The 22,373-nt window shown below is 35.9% G+C and overlaps 1 protein-coding gene across 1 annotated transcript in view; it reads right to left on the reverse strand.

Moving 5' to 3' along the window:
- Positions 1 to 913: 913 nt before the first annotated feature.
- The window catches only part of LOC116637698 (disintegrin and metalloproteinase domain-containing protein 32-like), a 167,293-nt gene continuing 145,833 nt past the window's right edge, over positions 914 to 22,373 (reverse strand). The window contains exons 15-17 of the mRNA XM_032413218.1: positions 6,531 to 6,569; positions 3,366 to 3,404; positions 914 to 956 (exon numbers count right to left, since the gene is read on the reverse strand). Of these exons, the coding sequence (XP_032269109.1) occupies positions 914 to 956; positions 3,366 to 3,404; positions 6,531 to 6,569 (121 nt within the window). The remainder of the gene's footprint in view (positions 957 to 3,365; positions 3,405 to 6,530; positions 6,570 to 22,373) is intronic.

Raw genomic sequence — 22,373 nt, forward strand, 5'->3', positions numbered from 1 at the left:
CCTCAGGGGTAGAGGAAGAAATACAGATGCACATGCAAATAGTTCCACACTCGGTTTATTGTTTCCTTTGACTGTGACCAAGGGAGGAAAGGTGGAATTTTCATTTCAGTGAGACACTCTGTAATATCCATTGTCCTCTGAAGGAATTATTAGTTACTATGGAAAAGAAAAAAGACACATTTTTAAGGTACTGAGAGCAAATAAATTCCCTTCCACTGCCAAATATACAAACAACTGAGGGTACCGCCAAGCAAAAATTCATACGTCAGAAAAAAGGATTCTACAAAAACTTTTACAATTTGCTTGTGAAATTATTTGGCTGTGAGTAATGTGTATGCTACAATTTTCTGAGATTTCTGGGGAAGCATCGTATTTAATCAGAAGTATTTGCAAATGAGAAAATCTTACATTTTTCTACATATAATTAAATGTTTATGAATGTAACAGTTAAGAGTTTGCATTTTTTGGGGTAATTGAAATATATTATTAATTTTATTTTTTCCGTATCTTGGAGCCAATCTGTTTGGTTTTTCATGTTGTAAACAGTGTTTTGTTTTTGGCAGTTGGAAACTCATAGGCCTTAAATATTATGTCTACAATGCATAATGGATAAAGTGGCCCTGATTATGAATTTATTTTATAGACTAATTTACATATGTTATATCTTATTGGATTCAAACTCTTTAATTCCATTCTATCCACAAGAGCAAGTTCCAACTTTACTAAACTGAAGAAAAAAGACTAAGTGAATAAATACTCATTAATTAGTAAGATTAGTAAAGATTAATATGTTTTTTCTGATATAGTACTTTACTAATTCATCTACCCAATAAATACCTAGGAATTAATTAGAGATTATGAATTTCATTTCAATTTTAAACATACTTATTTTAAGAGACAGCTCCTAATGTACTTACCTACTGTTATGTGTTTGGGTGCTTTCCTGTGATTTGGATCTAAGTAAATAAGGAAATAATACTTTTATTTTGGTAAAATACAATCCAATAGTTATTTTTTTATTTTTAATGGAAGTTTCTTCCTCTTTCCCTTCAAAAGAATGGTAAGAAAGAAATATCTACCAAATGTCTATATTTATACTATTTATTACCAAAGTCAAACTCAAATTCTTGGGACTCTTTTCTAATTTTTATACCTATAGATTTTACTCTAATCCTCTAACCAAAAGAATTAGAGAGAAAAGAATAAATTGAAGACAAATTAAGTGAGGTTTATTGACAGAGAAAATAATATAGATGATAAGATTAGTGAGATAATTCACTGATGAGTGATACAATTTTACCCTTCCCTTCCTTTCCTTACCTCTACTATTTTATATCTTCAGAACTTAAAGTAGATTTTTCCTACTACTCTATGAAACACACTTTTTAAATATATGGTTGACCCTTGAACAACACAGAGGTTAAGGTTGCCAACCCCCACACAGTCGAAATCCACGTATAACACTTTGACTCCCCAAAAATTTAATTACTTAAGAGTATACTGTTGACTGGAAGCCTTACTGATAATATAAACAGTCGATTAACACATATCTTATATTTTATATGTATTATATACTGTATTCTTACAATTAAGCTGGAGAAAGAAAAGTTATTAAGAAAGTAATAAAGAAAATACATTTATAGTACTGTACTATATTTATTTAAAAAATCCATTTTAAGTGGATCTGCACAGTTCACATCCATGTTGTTCAAAGGTTAACTGTAGTTAGTTCTCCCCCAAGCCAATTAAGAGATCTAGACTTGTGAGTCTATTGACATGCCCAACCCATTAGATATCCATCATTTAAAAAAAATTCTTATTTTGGTAATGTTATAACCCAAAGAGTTGGTTCTACCAACATCTCCCACCAGCTTTCCAATTGAAAAAAAAATACTTAAAATAAAAGTTTAAAAAGAACTGGAGAAAAAATCTAATAGATGCTATAATAATAAAAGCACAGCAACTATGCCTAGTTTATTAAATTTAAATGAAAGAATAATTCAAGGATGTTTTTCTGGTATATGATAAACACAAACTCGACTAATGGATTAACATTCCAAATTATATTCTTCAAATGCAATATATAATGTCCTATGAATGATGTCCTTGACTATCATTCAAGGACATCACCAGTGAACATCACCAGTGACAATCACCAGTTGAACACGACTTCTAGAAGAGGATGATTATGTGAATCCCATATTCTATAATGAGAGAGGGGACTCTAACTGGAGTAGTTATAATATTAATTGTGTGTGTGAAGTTCAAGAATAATCACTCATTCATTAAACAAGTACTTATTACACATGTACTCTGCTAGGTGCTAACTCTAAATTGGTTAGCAAAATATACATGGCCATTACCCTCAAGTGATTTCAGAGTATATAGGGAAAGTAATACTTCTAGGTAAGCAAAAGGTTGGAAGAATTACAGTGTTTGAGCATTATATCACAAATCCCTTGACAGGGAATTGAGATAATAAAGAAAATCAGCTTTTTTTTTTTCATAATTAGTTGGGAGAATGTAATTAACATCTATAAGGAGTTATGATGTTAGAAGACATCCAAAAATAACAGAGAGAATAAAAGATGTAGAAATTCCATAGCTTCCCTAATGAAGAAGTGATTTCATCAGAAAGGATAGAAACTATAAATGTTGTGGTGTAGCCTGAAAATTTAACCTGTGGCTATAAAGGATATTCTGGAAAACTAGTGGATTGAAATTAACTGAAGAAGACACTTCAAGGAAAAACATCAGACCTTACAAGAAAACTAAAACTCTATAAGGGAGAAAGAAAGATGAGCAGACCAATAAGTATTTGATGACTTCAGAGGGATCACAAGGCCACAACAGTGGAGCAAGGGAAACTAAAAACTTAAGAAAAATTCATAGAACCTTTGTTAACACAACTGTGGGCTGTTGAGGGGCTATGAAAAGCAAAGAATTTTACTGTGTTTATGATACCATCTCTTTGATAAACTCCTCCTAAGTGGAGCTTACTCAGTTGTTTATATTGAGGTTGTGGATGCAAATGTAATCTGAACAAAAAAAATATTTCCCTTTGTGTATCTCGTCATAAAGAATGTAAAAATGCTCTGCTTATAAGTTAGTTCCACAAAATAATTATAGATATCTTGTCTCATTAGATCTAACTAGTTTTTCCTATGTATCAAAAGAGTAGGCAACCAATAAAAACTTAGTCAACTGAAGAAAAAAGACTCATTCCTAGAATGGAAAATATTAATAAATTGTCTTTAGGGTTTTATCAATTGTGGCTGCTCAAAAATTATTAAGCAATTATTTATTTGTTCATTCTTATTTTCAAGGTATACTTATTTATGAGAAACACTTCCTAAATTGCTTACCTGCTGGTATATGTTTGAGCACTACTTTCTGACCTCGATCTAAATAAAAATAAAAGATAAAAATAATGTCTAACAGTTATATTAAGAAACTTGCCTACATTAAGAATGAAGATCAGGCCATTTTACACCAAAACTAACCCTTTTAACACTTGGGACATGCAAAAAAGTAGTATTTTTATTTACCCAACACCAAGTGCAACATATACTGCAAAATTTAAATTCTCCATTGGGGAAAATATCTAGGTAGCTTTTTTTTTCTTTATCACTTCTAAGCACAATATGTAAGTTTGATGATGAATGCCTGAATTTGGCTGTCAGGCTCCAAGCTAGCTTTTTAAATTCATTGATACATAAACTGCCACATTTTGCAAATTAAAACACATTTATTTACTTCTGAGCAATCTATCAGAGTGAAATGACAGGAAAAACTTCCCCTTTCTATTCCATAAGTAAAGCTTTCCCTTTCCATTCCACAGAAAAGCTGAAGAAAATAACACAAAAATCTAATACCCAAAGGAGGTTGACAGCCAGAAGGGCTTTTCCTTCTGTCAGTAAAAAATGAAGAAACTAGAAGTTCAGAGGGAAAACAGGAGCAAAAGCTGAATGACTACAAGGAAATATGAATTACTCACACCCTAATAGACATGGTTTTACTAACCCTAGCTTGGAAGGAGTTGAAGCAGATATTTAGATGTTAGAAAGCTAAAACAAACCCCAGGACTAGTAGTCCTAAGTGGGGTAATAAAAGTTATGGCTACTGGAAATGCAACAGGTAAGTTGTCTTAGCCATGTGGATGGAAAAAGATCACCTAGAGATGTAAAACCTCAGGCCTGCACTATGTATAGGCACAGGACCTCAATTCCTTAATTCTACTACCCACGAATTTGAACCAGTTAAGTATAGAAAATACTGAAACATTCATGCTTCAAGGCAAATCTAAAACATTCCCCTCATCCTAATGTATGCCTACAACTCAGAGCATGCAGAATTCCCATGAGACCAATCATCATTCCTGACGATGACATTGCTTACAAGTCTAAATTATAAACTACTGTGTAAAAAAGGAAATGGAAATCAAAATGAGAAAATAGATCCAAGAATGAATAGTGAACAAAGTAATTGATAAATATGTTGTTAAATCCTATTAAATATTTATTTAATATAATAACAATAACAATGGCTAATGGAAGCTGTGTAGGTAAAGAACCTAGAAGTTAAAAGCCAAATGACAATATGTGAGAGATTAATAATTGAATTTTGCTATTAAATGATCTAAAATCCTTCTGTTGTTTAGGAAAAGACTGGAAATATTAATTGAATTGAGATATTCAAAAATTAATTATGCTTAAGTGGCATTAATATAACCATATTGAGATTCACTCCTCTCTACATTCCTTGACTTCAACAGCCTTTCCCACTAACTTTCCACCAGATAAAGATCATTCCAAAAAATAAATGACCAGAAAATTTATAGTGTGGATGTTATGTTAGTAAAGCACAGCAATAGTATCAAGTGACATTATTAAAACTTAAGTGAAAAATTATCCTAAAAATGTTTCCTTAGTACACATCAAGCCAAAAGGCTAGACCAGTGGATTAACATCCCAAATTATACTACGGCTAACTGAAATGTACATTTTCCTATAATTAATGCTATCATTCCTCACTCAGTGTAGGCGAATAATGATCCTAGAAGAGATGAATTATGTTAGCAAGTTTTTAGGATGAGACATATGAGAGAAGTAGAAATGAGAGCAGTTATTTTTTAAGATTTTATTTATTTGACAGAGAGAGAGAGAGTACAAGTAGGCATGGTGGCAGGCAGAGGGAGAGGGAGAAGCAGGCTCCCCATGGAGCAGGGAGCCCGACATGGGGCTTGATCCCAGGACCCAGCCCAAGGCAGCCGCTTAACCAACTGAGCCACCCAGGCTCTCTGAAATGAGAGCAGTTATAACATTATAGATATATGGATGTGTATATGGATGTCTATGTACTTTGTAAGTTTTTTCTGTTTGTGTGTTTGTGTGCATGTGTGCCCTTGGGAGGGGGGATTAAAAGTAATTCATTCATTCATTCATTCATTCAGCGAATATTTATTGAGCACTTACCATAAGCCAAGAACTCTACTACCTGCTGGCTATACAATGCGGAGCAAGATAATCATGGCTTTTATTTTCTAAGATAACAGTATAATAAGACATGTCCAAGATGAGGAAAAGTAACTGAGACTTGCTGTGTTTGAGTACCATATGATAATTCCCTGACACAGAGAGGACATATTATTATTATTATTATTAAATGAAAATCAATTTTTTAGTTTGGTCATAGTAACTCATGACTTCAAAGCGTCACTATAAAGAGAAGGTCATAATAATAAAGAAGAGATAAAGGATAAGAAAGGGAGGCATTCTCCTTGAAGAAGAAACCCTCTTCTAGAATAAGACAAATTATACAACCATGTTGTGCAGCCTAGAAAATTTACTCTATAGATTTGGAAGTGTTTTAGCCTAGCAATGGACTTTGAAGAACATATAAGGAATAACACCAGCTGCCTATATAAGTAAATAAATACTTAAGTCAGAGAGAGAGGAGTGAATACTCCTAAACAGTTTATATCTGCAGAAAGACCCCAAACCCAAAAATGATAGATGTGGAAACTAAAGACTTACAGTTTTATTATATGGAAATATCCACCTTTCAGGAAATGGACAGAAATCTAATTCAAACTATTTTGTGATACTGAGAGGCTACGGAAGATGTAGAATTATTGTTTCTTTATGATGTTTCTCTTCAGCAAACTTTTCTTAAGTGACCAGGGTAAGTGTTCACTCAGTTGTTCATGAGCATACATATGGAATTTCTAGTTGTAAAATCTCCAAATATAGAAGTAAACTTCTCCACTTATGAGTTAGCTCTGTAACCATTTCACCAATCATTTATTCATTTCCGAAAAATAAACTCCCAACATACATTAACAAACTGAAGTAAAGAAGACATTGATTTTTCTCTACAAATAGTCATTAGTTACTAGATTATTTTTCCGTGTAGTACCTTACCAATTGTTACTGCTCAATTAATACCTAGCAATTTATTGTTGATTGTCAATTTGTTCATCTTATTTTTAACACATACTTATTTTAAGAAATACGTCCTAATTTACTTACCTGACTATATCTGTTTGGCTGCTGCTTTCCGATCTGGATCTAAAGGAGAGTGAAAGTAATGCTTCCAGGTTAATACTAAAAAAAATTTGCCTCCCTAACAAATGAATGTTAGACTATTTTGTGACCTGCATTAACTCTTTTATACCACCAACTACCACTAATGAATAATTTTAAAAGACTACTAAATTAGGATATGCAAATAAATAATATCCTAATTTACACATGTACCATGTCCATAAGGAATATAAATTTCAAATCCCCAATAGGGAAAGGAGCAAGAAAACAGATTAATTTTTCTCCTTACTACTTCCCAGCATAGAATATATGCTTGATTTTGAATGCCTGATTCTGGCCTGCAGGTCCCATTAAATGCTTTACCCACTGATAAATTACAGGTCATGAGTTAAAACCCTCACTGACTTCTGGACAATCAGGCAGACTGGGCTGACAGGGCAGTTTTCCCCTTCTATTCCACACAGAGAAATAATGGGGAAAAAAAGAAACACACAAAATACTAACCAAAATTTAAGAGAAGAAAGGGAAATTTCCAATGATAGTTTTAAAAAGAGAGAAAATTAAAAACATGAAAGGTAAATAGGAACTAAAGCTGAGTGAGTGACTCCAGAACTATGTGAACTACCACATTAGCCTATAAGGAGTTGAGACCTCCTGGAAAGCTGGAACTGACTTCCTTCTCTAAACTTGGAAGCCATGAAAGGAGAATAGTGAAAGCTGTTACCATTAGTCTTTGAGATGCAGCAGGGAAATTGCTTCAGAAGTGTAGATGGAAAAGGATCACCTAGAGACACAGAAACTCTAAGTGCTTAAAATGGTTTAGGGATGTGGATGTAAAAAATATCACATAGAGAAACAGGAACCTCAAGCCTTACCAACTTTAGGTTAGGATACCAGGACATGCTTCCTATGAATTTTAGATCTCCAGGTGTAACAAGTGTAAAAATTTATGACTTAGGAGGGTAATACACGAAATAATCTCCACAAGGAAGATTTTACAAAGCAGGACACACAGAAATCTCAGAAGATAATCATCATTGCTTAAGGTGGCCTTATAATCAAAGAAAAAAGCCACTAAGCGTTAATGTCCACAGCTGGAGAAAAGTAAAGAATTCATACATGAAAAATTATAGGCAACAAATAAACTTTAAAAAAAGAATGTTTAGGATTTCCATAGAGATCAATAAAGGAGCAGAATCCATTAAACAAGAAATGAAAGAACTGAAAAAAAAGAAAAAGAATTGCTGATTTTTAAATTGTTTAGGGAAATCACCCAGAACACTTGATAAACAGAAATGTAATAAAATATAAAAAGACCAGTTAACAGTTGGGCATCTGCCTTCAGCTCAGGTAATGATCTCAGGATCCTGGGATTGAGCCCCACGTTGCGCTCCCTGCTCAGCTGCGCTCCCTGCTCAGCGGGGATGTCAGGTTCCCTGCTCAGCTGGGGGCCTGCTTCTCCCTCTTCCTCTGCCTGCCACTCCACCTCCTTGTGTGCTCCTCTCTCTGTATCAAATAAATAAATAAAAATTTAAAAAATAATAAAAAAATTAAAAGACCAGTTAAGAAACATGAAGGAATTCTGACACAGAGGATTTAGAATGAGGGAGATTCAATATATGAAAAGAAAAGATCTAGGACTTTTCCAAAATAGAAGAAAGTTGAGTCTTCTCACTGAAATAAAATACTGAGTCTGGTTCATGAGTTAAAAAAAATCTCTACCAGAATATATTATAATGAAATAATAACTCTAGGGTCAAGAAAAAAACACAGAAGCTTTGTTAGGCAGAATTCCAGAGATCGCTTCCTAAGATCTCCATTCCTTGGTTATTCAAACACCCTTCTGAGTACTTAAAAGGTTTTGCAAGTGTAATTACAGCTCCAAATAAATTGATCTTAAAATACAAAGATTATTTTTGTTGGCCTGACCCAATCAGGTGAGCCTTCAAAAGTAGAGTAGTCTGCTGCTGGCCGAAAAGGAAGTAAGAGGAAGTCAAAGCCTAAGGAAGACCTGAATGCCCTTTTTTCTTTGAAAATGATGGGAGGCACATGAGAAACAATGCAGACAGGCTCTGGGAGTAGGAAGGGGCCCCTAGCAGACAGCTCAGACCCATAGATGCAAGAAATTAGATTCTGCTTACAACCTGAATGAGCTAGGAACATAGCCTGGCCTTCAGGCTTTCTGGTCAGGCTTGTGACAACCCAGCCAAATCCACATGATTTCTTTTATTTATTTACTTATTTTAAGATTTTACCTATTTATTCAGAGAGAGAAAGGGAGAGCACCTGCATGCATGCGCAAGTAGGGGGAAGAGCAGAGGGAGAAAAAAAGAATCTCAAGCAGACTCCCTGCTGAGCACAGAGCCCAACCCAGGGCTTGATCACGACCCTGAGATCATGACCTGAGCTAAAATTAAGAGTCCAATGCTTTATTGAGTCACCCATGCACCCCATCCACCTGGATTTCTAATTTATAGATCTTTGACAGAATAAATGAATATTGTTTTAAGTCCCTAAGTGTGTGATAATATGTTATGCAGCAATAGAAATACAAAGCCTACTACAGATAAAACTCTTATTAACCATTAAAGAACAAATGAATAAACACACTAACAGAAGATTTATCATCATCATCAATAAATGCCAGACTACACTGACATACTTTCCAATAGTTGAGGCAAAATAAACTCTCAATTAGAAGTCCACACTATATAGACTCACATTCAACAGTGAAAATAAAATAAAAACAATTTCGGGTGGATAAGATAAACAGCTTACTACACAGAGACTCACTGATGGAAATTCTGAGAGATGTACTTCCCCAAAAGGGAGATTGAACATAAAAAGATGGAGCGAAATTTAAAAAAGAATAGTGAGCAAATAAAGTGGTAAATATGTAGTGAAATCCTAGTATGTTTTGACTAAATACAATAATGACAATGATAATGATGACTTGTTTACAGCAGGTTAAAATTCAGGAGTAATTAAATACCAAATAATAATAATATGGAAGAGTGAAGAAAAGAGTATAGGAATAAATTGGCGAAGATCAATATGTTGTTAGAAATTGTAAGTGTTCATGATATCTGAAATTGTAAAATTAACATTGAATTTTAATAATTAAATAACAATATAATAAATCAATCTTTAAAGAATATCACTAAAAGAATATAACTAGAACATATAATGACCAAATTAATAGAAAGAAAGAAAAAACAATGAAAGTACAATTGATGTAACAGACTACAAGAAAGTAGAAAAATAAAATATTGGCAAAGTATGATAAATAGAATAGAAAAAATAAATAAAATGATAGAATTTAGTCTAAATATATCAGCAAACATTTAAGTATATAACCATATTAAATTCAACTATGAGAAACTGGAGATTATATATTTTTAACTTCCATTGGCAGGTTATTTTTAAGAAACCAACTTAAATAAAAGATGGAAAGTAAAAGAATTGGGGGCGGAGCAAGATGGCTGAGGAGTAGGAGACCTGGATTTTGTCTGGTCCCAGGAATTCAGCTGGATAGGGATCAAACCATTCTGAACACCTACGAACTCAACAGGAGATCAAAGAAAAGAATAGCAGCAACTCTCTGAACAGAAAAGCGACCACTTACTGGAAGGTAGGACGAGCGGAGAAGTGAATCCGAGGTGATATTCAGGAGGATAGATGGCAGGGGAGGAGGCCTCCGTCAGCCGCTTCTGGCAAATGATAGAGCCGCGGAGCACAAAATCGGAACTTTTAGTGTTGGCTCCGCTGAGGGCGTCGCTCTAGTGGCTAAGTGGGGGGGGGGATCCCTCGCGGGACAGTGTGGTCTCAGGACCCTCAGGGTCACAGAAAGACCGGGGGTGCCTGAGTGTGGCAGAGCTCCCAGGTATCGGAGCAGGGAAGCCGGCTGCAGAGATGGAGCAGAGGCACAGGCTCTCAGCTCGGGGTTGCCATAAACCGTGATCCGCTGCACAGTCGGGCCACTGCTCCTCCAGCAGGGACCCAACAAGCGACAGATCCGGGGAGACTCCCCTTCCTCCCCCGGGAGGAGCGGGAGCACACCGCAGGGATCTGCTGGGTTTGGAGACTCCACACGGGGTCGGGTGCCAGAGATAGAAATGCTCGGTCACAGGCCGGGTGAGCACGGAGTGTGGCTGAAGACCGGGAAGATGAGAGTTACTGACTGCTTTTCTCTGGGGGCTCATTGAGGAGCGGGGCCCCGAGTTCTCGGCTCCTCCGGGGCGGAGATTGGGAGGCCGCCATTTTCACTCTCAGCCTCCAAAGCTGTACCGAAAGCTTGCAGGGAACAAAAGCTCCCGAGAACAAATCTGAGCAGATGACTTAGCCTGGACCAGCAAGGACAGGGCAATTCCACCTCCGGCAAAGACATTTGGGAACCACGGCAACAGGCCCCTCCCCCAGAAGATCAGCAATAACAGCCAGCCAAGACCAAGTTTACTGATCAATGAGAACTGCAGAACTCAAGCTAGGGGAATACTGCACATAGAATCCATGGCTTTTTTACCATGATTCTTTAGTCTTTCGAAGTTAATTTTTTTTTTTTTTGAAATTTTCTTTTTCCCTTTTTCAACCAACATCTTATCAATCCTTTTTATAAAAAACATTTTTATTTTTCATTTTTAGAGTCGTATTCTATCCCTTCATAGTAGTTACCCTTATTTTTGGCATATATATATAAGTTGTTCCCTCTTTAAAATTTTGAGATACAGTTTCTTCTAACAGATCAAAATATACCTTAAATCTCTAGTGTATTGTTTGTTCTACTCTCCTGCCTGATCACATTCTCCGCCCCCTTTATTTTTAAATCCTCTTCTTTCTTTTTTCAAACAACTTCTTATCAATTCCTTTTATAAAATTTTTTATAATTTTCATCTTTACAGTCATATTCCATCCCTTCATCGTATCAACCTTTATTTTTGTACATATATAAGTTTTTCTTTCTTTAAAATTTTGGGAGGCACTTTTTTCTAACAGACCAAAATACACCCAAAATCTAGTGTGTGGCACTGATCTATGCACCAGCCTGATCATATTTAATCATATTCTGTTTTTTTGTTTTGTTCTTTTTTTTTTTTGTTTTTATCTTTTTCTTTTCCTTTTGTTTCTTTTCTTTTTTCTTTCTTTCCCTTTCTTTTTCCCCAGCTTCAGGTCTTTTCTGATTTGTTTAGAGTATATTTTCTGGCTACATTGTTACCCTGTTAGCATTTTGTTCTCTCATTCATCTATTCTCCTCTGGACAAAATGACAAGACAGAAAAAATCACCTCAACAAAAAGAACAAGAGGTAGTACCGACTGCCAGGGACCTACTCAATATGGACATTAGTACAATGTCGGATCTAGAGTTCAGAATCATCACTTTAAAGATACTAGCTGGGCTTGAAAAAAGCATGGAAGTTATTAGAGAAACCCTTTCTGGAGAAATAAAGGAACTAAAATCTAACCAAGTCGAAATCAAAAAGGCTATTAATGAGGTGCAATCAAAAATGGGGGCACTAACTCCTAGGATAAATGAGGCAGAAGAGAGAATCAGTGATATAGAAGACCAAAGATGGAAAATAAACAAGCTGAGAAAAAGAGAGATAAACAACTACTGGATCAAGAGGGCAGAATTCGAGAGATAAACGATACCATAAGACGAAACAACATTAGAATAATTGGGATCCCAGAAGAAGAAGAAAGAGAGAGAGGGGCAGAAGGTATATTGGAGCAAATTATAGCAGAGAACTTATCCCCAATTTGGGGAAGGAAACAGACATCAAAACCCGGGAGGCACAGAAAACCCCTCTCAAAATCAATAAAAATAGGTCAACACCCCAACATCTAATAGTAAAACTTACAGGTCTCAGAGACAAAGAGAAAATCCTGAAAGCAGCTTGGGAGAGGAGATCTGTAACCTACAAGGGTAGAAACATTAGATTGGCAACAGACTTATCCATAGAGACCTGGCAGGCCAGAAAGGACTGGCATGATATATTCAGAGCACTAAACGAGAAAAATATGCAGCCAAGAATACTATATCCAGCTAGGCTGTCACTGAAAATAGAAGGAGAGATAAAAAGCTTCCAGGACAAACAAAAACTAAAGGAATTTGCAAACACGAAACCAGCCCTACAAGAAATATTGAAAGGGGTCCTCTAAGCAAAGAGAGAGCCTAAAAGCAACATAGACTGGAAAGGAACACAGACAATATACAGTAACAGTCACCTTACAGGCAATACAATGGCACTAAATTGATATCTTTCAATAGTTACCCTGAACGTAAATGGGCTAAATGCCCCAATCAAAAGATACAGGCTATCAGATTGGATTAAAAAAACAAGACCCATCAATATGCAGTCTGCAAAAGACTCATTTTAGACCAAACACACTCCCAGATTGAATGTGAGGGGGTGGAAAACCATTTACCATGCTAATGGACACCAAAAGAAAGCTGGGGTGGCAATCCTTATATCAGACAAATTAGATTTTAAACCAAAGACTGTAATAAGAGATGAGGAAGGACACTATATCATACTTAAAGGGTCTATCCAACAAGAAGATCTAACAATTGTAAATATCTATGCCCCTAACATGGGAGCAGCCAATTATATAAGGCAATTAATAACAAAAGCAAAGAAACACATTGACAACAATACAATAATAGTGGGGGACTTTAACACCACCCTCATTGAAATGGATAGATCATCTAAGCAAAAGATCAACAAGGAAATAAAGACTTTAAATGACACACTGGACCAAATGGACTTCACAGACATATTCAGAACATTCCATCCCAAAGAATCGGAATACACATTCTTCTCTAGTGCCCATGGAACATTCTCCAGAATAGATCACATCCTAGGTCACAAATCAGGTCTCAACTGGTACCAAAAGATTGGGATTATTCCCTGCATATTTTCAGACCACAATGCTTTGAAACTAGAACTCAATCAACTCAATGAATGGGTCGACAGGAAATTAAAGAAGAATTAAAAAAATTCATGGAAACCAATGAAAATAAAAATACAACTGTTCAAAATCTCTGGGATGCAGCAAAGGCAGTCCTAAGAGGAAAGTATATAGCAATACAAGCCTTTCTCAAGAAAAGGGAAAGGTCTCAAATACACAACCTAACCCTACACCTAAAGGAGCTAGAGAAAAAACAGCAAATAAAGCCTAACCCAGCAGGAGAAGAGAAATAATAAAGATCAGAGCAGAAATCAATGAAATAGACCCAAAAGAACAGTAGAACAGATCAATGAAACTAGGAGCTGGTTCTTTGAAACAAATAACAAGATTGATAACCCCCTGGCCAGACTTATCAAAAAGAAAAGAGAAATGACCTAAATCAACAAAATCATGAATGAAAGAGGAGAGATCCCAACCAACACCAAAGAAACACAAACAATTATAAGAATATATTATGAGCAACTCTATGCCAGCAAATTAGATAACCTGGAAGAAATGGATGTATTCCTAGAGATGTATCAACTACCAAAACTGAACCAGGAAGAAATAGAAAACCTGAACAGACCTATAACCACTAAGGAAATTGAAGCAGTCATCAACAATCTCCCAACAAACAAAAGCCCAGGGCCAGATGGCTTCCCAGGGGAATTTTACCAAACATTTAAAGAAGAATTAATACCTATTCTTCTGAAACTGTTCCAAAAAATAGAAATGGAAGGAAAACTTCCAAACTCGTTTTATGAGGCCACCATTACCTTGATCCCAAAACCAGACAAAGACCCCATCAAAAAGGAGAATTACAGACCAATATCCTTGATGAACATGGATGCAAAAATTCTCACCAAAATACTAGCCAATAGGATCCAACAGTACATTAAAAGGATTATTCAGCCCAACCAAGTGGGATTTATCCCTGGGTTGCAAGGTTGGTTCAACATCCACAAATCAATCAACGTGATACAATACATTAACAAAAGAAAGAACAAGAATCATATGATCCTCTCAATAGATGCAGAAAAAGCATTTCACAAAGTACAGCAACCTTTCTTGATCAAAACTCTGCAGAGTATAGGGATAGAGGGTACATACGTCAATATCATAAAAGCCATCTATGAAAAACCTACAGTGAATATTATTCTCAATGGGGAAAAACTGAGAGCTTTGCCCCTAAGGTCAGGAACATTGCAGGGATGCCCACTATCACCATTGCCATTCAACATAGTATTAGAAGTCCTAGCCACAGCAGTCAGACAACAAAAAAATAAAAGGCATCCAAATTGGCAAAGAAGAAGTCAAACTCTCACTCTTTGCAGATGATATGATACTTTATGTGGAAAACCCAAAAGACTCCACCCCAAAACTGCTAGACTCATACAGGAATTCAGTAAAGTGGCAGGATAGAAAGTCAATGCACAGAAATCAGTGGCATTCCTATACACCAACAACAAGACAGAAGAAAGAGAAGTTAAGGAGTCGATCCCATTTACAATTGCACCCAAAACCATAAGATACCTAGGAATAAATCTAACCAAAGAGGCAAAGGATCTGTACTCAGAAAACTATAAAATACTCATGAAAGAAATTAGGAAGACACAAAGAAATGGAAAAACGTTCCATGCTCATGGATTGGAAGATCAAATATTGTGAAGATGTCAATGCTACCTAGAGCAATCTACACATTCAAAGCAATCCCCATCAAAATACCATCCACTGTTTTCAAAGAAATGGAGCAAATAATCCTAAAATTTGTATGGAACCAGAAAAGACCCCAAATAGCCAGAGGAATGTTGAAAAAGAAAAGCAAAGCTGGCGGCATCACAATTCCAGACTTCCAGCTCTATTACAAAGCTGTCATCATCAAGATAGTACGGTACTGGTACAAAAACAGACACATAGATCAATGGAACAGAATAGAGAGCCCAGAAATGGACCCTCAACTCTATGGTCAACTAATCTTTGACAAAGCAGGGAAGAATGTCCAATGGAAAAAAGACAGTCTCTTCAACAAATGGTGTTGGGAAAATTGGACAGCCACATGCAGAAGAATGAAACTGGACCATTTCCTTACACCACACACAAAAATAGACTCCAAATGGTTGAAAGACCTCAATGTGAGACAGGAGTCCATCAAAATCCTAAAGAAGAACACAGGCAGCAACCTCTTCGGCCTCAGCCGCAGCAACTTCTTCCTAGAAACATTGCCAAAGGCAAAGGAAGCAAGGGCAAAAATGAACTACTGGGACTTCATCAAGATAAAAAGCTTTTGCAAAGCAAAGGAAATAGTCAACAAAACCAAAAGACAACTGACAGAATGGGAGAAGATATTTGCAAATGACATATCAGATAAAGGGCTAGTATCCAAAATCTATAAAGAACTCATCAAACTCAACACCAAAAGAACAAAGAATCCAATCAAGAAATGGGCAGAAGACATGAACAGACATTTTTCCAAAGAAGACATCCAAACGGCCAACAGACACATGAAAAAGTGTTCAATATCGCTCGGCATCAGGGAAATCCAAATCAAAACCTCAATGAGATACCACCTCACACCAGTCAGAATGGCTAAAATTAACAAGTCAGGAAATGACAGATGTTGGCGGGGATGCGGAGAAAGGGTAACCCTCCTACACTGTTGGTGGGAATGCAAGCTGGTGCAGCCACTCTGGAAAACAGTATGGAGGTTCCTCAAAAAGTTGTAAATAGAGCTACCATATGATCCAGCAATTGCACTACTGGGTATTTACCCCAAAGATACAAAAGTAGGGACCCGAAAGGGTACGTGCACCCCGATGTTTATAGCAGCAATGTCCACAATAGCCAAACTGTGGAAAGAGCCAAGATGTCCATCGACAGATGAATGGATAAAGAAGATGTGGTATATATATACAATGGAATATTATGCAGCCATCAAAAGGAATGAGATCTTGCCATTTGCAACGACATGGATGGAACTGGAGGGTATTATGCTGAGCGAAATAAGTCAAACAGAGAAAGACATGTATCATATGACCTCACTGATATGAGGAATTCTTAATCTCAGGAAACAAACTGAGGGTTGCTGGAGTGGGGGGTGGGGTGGGAGGGATGGGGTGACTGGGTGATGGACTGGGGAGGGTATGTGCTCTGGTAAGCGCTGTGAATTGTGCAAGACTGTTGAATCTCAGATCTGTACCTCTGAAACAAATAATGCAATATATGTTAAGAAAGAAAAAAAGAAGAAGAAGAATGTAGCAGGAGGGGAAGAATGAAGGGGGGGAAATCGGAGGGGGAGAAGAACCATGAGAGACGATGGACTCTGAAAAACAAACTGAGGGTTCTAGAGGGGAGGGGGGTGGGAGGATGGGTTAGCCTGGTGATGGGTATTGAGGAGGGCACGTTCTGAATGGAGCACTGGGTGTTATGCACAAACAATGAATCATGGAACACTATATCTAAAACTAATGATGTAATGTATGGGGATTAACATAACAATAAAAAAATTTTTAAAAAAAGAGGGTACATTCTGCATGGAGCACTGTTTGTTATACACAAACAATGAATCATGGAACACTACATCAAAAATTAATGATGTAATGTATGGTGATTTACATAACAATAAAAAATTTTAAAAAAAGAAAGTAAATGAATTGAAAAGTTATATTACATAAATCTAACAAATAGAATGTTCATATAGCAATTATAAAACAGTGAGGACTGAATTTATGGTTAAGAAACCCTAATGGGGACAAAATACTAACAGCACAGTTAAGTCAATATAATTAGCTCTTCCCAGTCCATAATTATTATAGATTTTACCCGAGCTTTGTCACATACAATCTGTGAAATGTCAGGTACTTGTGCTTGTTTATTTATCCAAGCAATACATGAATATAACCAAAGTTGGGCCATTTCTAGGCACCATATAGCCTTTTTCTTTACTAATTATATACACCCTATTTCTTATTAGAATTGGCTATTTTTGTCCTTGTTTCCTCAGAGTAGACTTCTAATAAACATTTATTAAGTGAATAAAAGACTACCAGAAGCTAAATTACTATATATTTGTAGGCTGGTTTTCAGTGCATAACTTTACCAATTGCATCTGTTCAAGTGATATCTAAAAATTGTGAATTATTCATTCTTAATATACAACATGTGTTTTAAGATACCTTCTAATTTACTTACCTGCTAGCAAATGTGTGAGTGCTGCCTTCTGAGCTAGATATTTAAAAAAATGAAAAATAGTGTCTCATGTTAGTCCTAAGAAAGTCTTACCAACTGCATGAATAAAAAGTCAGGTCATTTTATAAGCAGTATTGCCTCTTTTACAAGACTAGTTACCAATAAAGAAAATAATGTTCAAGGTCACTGAACAAAGATGGAAATAAATAATATTTTTATTTACCCGTATACCTCACCCACAAAGAGTGCAAATTTCAAATCCCACAGTGAGGAGATTATCAAAAAGGCACAGATTTGCTTTTTCCTTATCTCTTCTGAACATAGAATACAGATTTGACCCTGAGTCCCTGATTCTGACCTTCATGCCCCAAATTTTAACTTTTATTCATTGATTTTGAAAACAATGTTATATTTTGTGAATTTAAAAAACCCATACTGGCTTCTAGGCAATCTGGCAGAGTGGGCGGGCAGGGCAGTTTCCCCTTTACATTCCTCCTAACATGGAGGAGTGCTGAAAACAATAACAAAACATGGACTACATAACTGAGGTTAACAATAAGACTTCTCCTGGTGCTAGTAAAAATGAAGAAACTGAGAGCTGAAACAGTAAACAGGAGCTAAAACTGAGTAACTGCAGGGGCACCTAAACCAGTAATAACACCTTTCAGGCTAGAGATTTAATAGCTCTTTCTTGGGAGTTGAGGTTCCAGGCCTTTGCATGTGGGGAAACTGTGAGTTCCTTAATTAAACCTGGGAGCCATGAAGAGCCATACCACCCATGAAACACAGATAATAAAAATTCTGACTTGTGGCCTTTGGAATGCAACAGGGAAATGAGGATATGTAGATGGCGGGCGGGGAAAGGCATCACTGAGAGAAGTAGGAATCCCAAGCCTCAAAAAGTGTAATTTTAGGACTCCAGTTCACATCCCTACAAATTCTTGAACACTGTGCATAGCAATTGTTTTAAATATTTTTGATTGATAAAAGAAGCAAAAGTGAAACAATCCACATGTATTTATCTTCACACAAAACATGCAGAATTCTCATGAGAAAATAATAAACACTGAAGATAAAAGAATCTATGATTACAAACCACTAAGAGTTAATGTCAACATCCATAGCAAAATAGTGAATTCACACACCAAAAAACACAAGTGATTAAAAAAAGTTTATATAAGAGTATTTTAAATCTCCATAGAGATCTTTGCAAGAACAGAATCCACAAATCTTAAACAGGACAGTGATGGCAGAAGAACTGGTGAAATGAAAGAAAAATCTAACACAATGTGAGATGTAGATAAATATGAATGCAGTTACAAACCATAAAGGCATACTTCCAATTTTGACCAAAATGGAGTAACAGACTCAGTTTACCCTCCTGCCTAAAACAACTGAAAATTCAGACAAAATATATGAAACAGTGGTTTTCAGACATTGAATAGTAAGCAGCACAGGATAGTGACTTCTGATAGAGGGGAATAAAAAAGGTGAGACACCTATGATCGACCCTTCTTACTGCCTGGTGAGAATTTCTAAGCTATCGCACAGCCAGGGGGACCCAGGCAAAATCCAGAAATCTCCCTGAGTTGAGCTAATAGAACTGGGGGTCTAAGGAGGCCAAGGCAGCTAGAATTCACAGAGAAAAAATACCAGAGAGGGAAAGAGCTGCACAGAGCTCCTGAGATCTGTGGAGGGTCCCTCTTGAGTCTTCTGCAAAGTACTGATCATTGAATGCAAGTGAGGAAACTACTTAGAAAAATTAAGCTGGAGAAAAATTATTTGAAATTGAGCAATTTTTTGTGCTCACATAGGGACAAGAATAGCTTGTATTCCCACCACCTGACTTTTAAAATACCATGCTTTGGAGAACTGGGTAGAGTTACTCAAAAGGGTATCGCCTCAGTAGTGGTGACTATTCTGATCCCACTTAGCAAAGCATTAAAAACAATGGTGTTAGAACAACTGGATATTCTTATGCAGAAAACAACCACTCTATCCATACCTTTTAACCTATACAAAACTTAATTCAAATTGGATATAGGTCTAAATGCAAAACCTGAAACTATAAGATTTTAGAAGAAAACATGGAAGAAAATTTGTATGAATTTTGGTTAGGCAAATATTTCCTAGATACAAAACTAAAATCATGATCTATAAAAGAAGAAATTCACACATTGGATTTCATAAAAATTTAAAATTTTTGCTCTTTGAAAGAATAAAAAGATAAGCCTTAGACTATTCCTAGTCTACATATTTGCAAATCATACATAATAAGACATATCCAGGATATGTAAAGAACACTCAATATGCAGTAATAAGAAAACAACCCATTTTTAAAACAACCACAAGATCTGAACAACTCAGTAATAAAAAGACAAGCCAATTAAAAAATGGGGATTTTCAGCTGGAACTACCAACACAAAGGGAAAGAGGAATGGCACCAGCTATACATTCTTTAGGCCTTTTTAAAAACATGGAGTTGTTCCTTTAGCCACATACATGTTAATCTACAATTAAGATATTATAAACATAAAGGGAATGGGTACTGTTTAAAAAGGAATGTTCCACAAATGTTATCATGGCAAAACTGAGTCTACAATGTTACGCATCCTGCTAAAATTAAGGGCAAGATTCATGCCAAGACAATTAATGTACATAATGAGAATATCAAGCACTCTAAAACTCTAAAAACCGAGATAGTTTCCTAAAACGTGTGAAGGAAAATGATCAGAAAAAGAAGGAAGCTGGGGCACCTGGGTGGCTCAGTTATTAAACGTCTGCCTTCAGCTGGGGCCCTGATCCCAGGGTCTTGGGATCGAGCCCCGCATCGGGGTCCCTGCTCAGCGGGAAGCCTGCTTCTCACTCTCCCACTCCCCCTGCTTGTGTTCCCTCTCTTGCTGTGTCTCTCTCTGTCAAATAAATAAATAAAATCTTTAAAAAAAAAAAAGAAAGAAAAAGAAAAAGAAGGAAGCCAAAAAGAAAGGTACTTGGGTTCAACTGAAGCACCAATCTGCTCCACCCAGAGAAGCACATTTTGTGAGATTCAACTGAAGGGAGCCTGACCTGCTGGAACCCATTTCCTATGAAATCATGGCATAATAGGTACAAAAATAAATGAGTAAAAGACCTCTTAACTATAAGTTAATTAATTACTTAATTTTAAAATGGGCAAAAGATTTGAACACACACTTCTCCAAAGAAGAGGTACAGATGACAAATAACCACATGGAACAATTAGCAATGTCATTAGTCATTAGAGAAATGTGAATTAAAAACAATGAGATGCTACTACACACTATCAGAATTGCTAAAATTTTAAAAATAAATATATTACTATACCAAGTGTTGGCAAAAATGTCGAGGAACTAGAATTCCCACATACTAGTGACGGGAATATAAGATGGTACAACTGTTTTGAGAAACAGTTCAGTTCTTTCTTTAGAAGTCAAACATACCTACCATATTACCTTTCCATTCATTCTTAGGTATCAACCCAAGAAAAAGAAAGCACATATTCACAGAGACTTGCATATAAATGTTCATAGTGGCTTTATTTATAACAGCTAAAATCTGGAAACAACCCACACATCCATTGACAGATGAATGGAATGAATGGATAAACAAATTATGCTATGTTTGTACAACTGAATACCTATCAGCAATAAAAAAGTACAACTACTGATATACATAAGAGTATGGATGAATTGCAAAATAATTGTGATGAGTAAAATAAACCAGACAAAAATAAAGAGCACATATTGTATGCTTCTATTTATATAGAATTCTAGAAAATGCAAACTGAGCTGTAGTGACAAAGCAGATCAGCAGTACTGTGGGGATAAAGGAGATGGCAGAGAAAGGGGTAGGGATTACCAAGGAACACAAGGAAGATTTGGGGCATGACAGGTATCTTCATAATCTTGATTGTTGTGATGGTTCCATGAGTTTCATGAGTGTTACTTTCCAAATTATCAAAACATACCAGATTATGCACTTAAAGAATAGGCAATTTACTGTATGTCAATTGTACCTCAATAAAACTGTATTTTTTAATTGTTTTCCAAACATTATTTTAATCCTTTTTTATTTTTCTTTATCATGAGGAACCTTGTAGATATAATTGTTTACATATTAGCTATTGATCCTATGAAAATTATAGCTTTGATGGTGAAGGTCTTTTGAAACATGGCTCAGAAAAAATATTTTTCTTTAAGCCATTCCTCATTCTCCATAGAATAAAGGCCTTAGCTTGTATGTTATTTTAAAAAAAGGAACAAGCTATCACATAACAACAGGGATGAATCTCAAATGCATTATCCTAATGGAAAGAAGGCAGACTCAAAAGACTACACACTGTATGCTTCCATTTATACAAAATTCTGGAATAGGCAAAACTACAGCAAAGAAGACAGATCTGTCAGTGCCAGGAGCTGGAGGAGGGGTTAGAGGGAATTTGGGGGATAATGGGATTGTTCTTTATTTTATGGTGGTCATGGTATGTGTATGTATTTGTTAAACTCATAGAATTACACACACTAAAAATTTTACTATATGTAAATTGTAGCTCAGTTTTTAAAAGCCTAATGGGATGAGCACTGGGTGTTATATGCAACTAATGAATCACTGAACACTATATCAAAACTAATGATGTACTTACTATATGTTGGCTAACTGAATTTAAATTTTAAAAAAAG

The sequence above is a fragment of the Phoca vitulina genome, unplaced genomic scaffold (assembly GCF_004348235.1).
Source record: "Phoca vitulina isolate PV1807 unplaced genomic scaffold, GSC_HSeal_1.0 scaffold15, whole genome shotgun sequence".
Taxonomy (NCBI): Eukaryota; Metazoa; Chordata; class Mammalia; order Carnivora; family Phocidae; genus Phoca; species Phoca vitulina.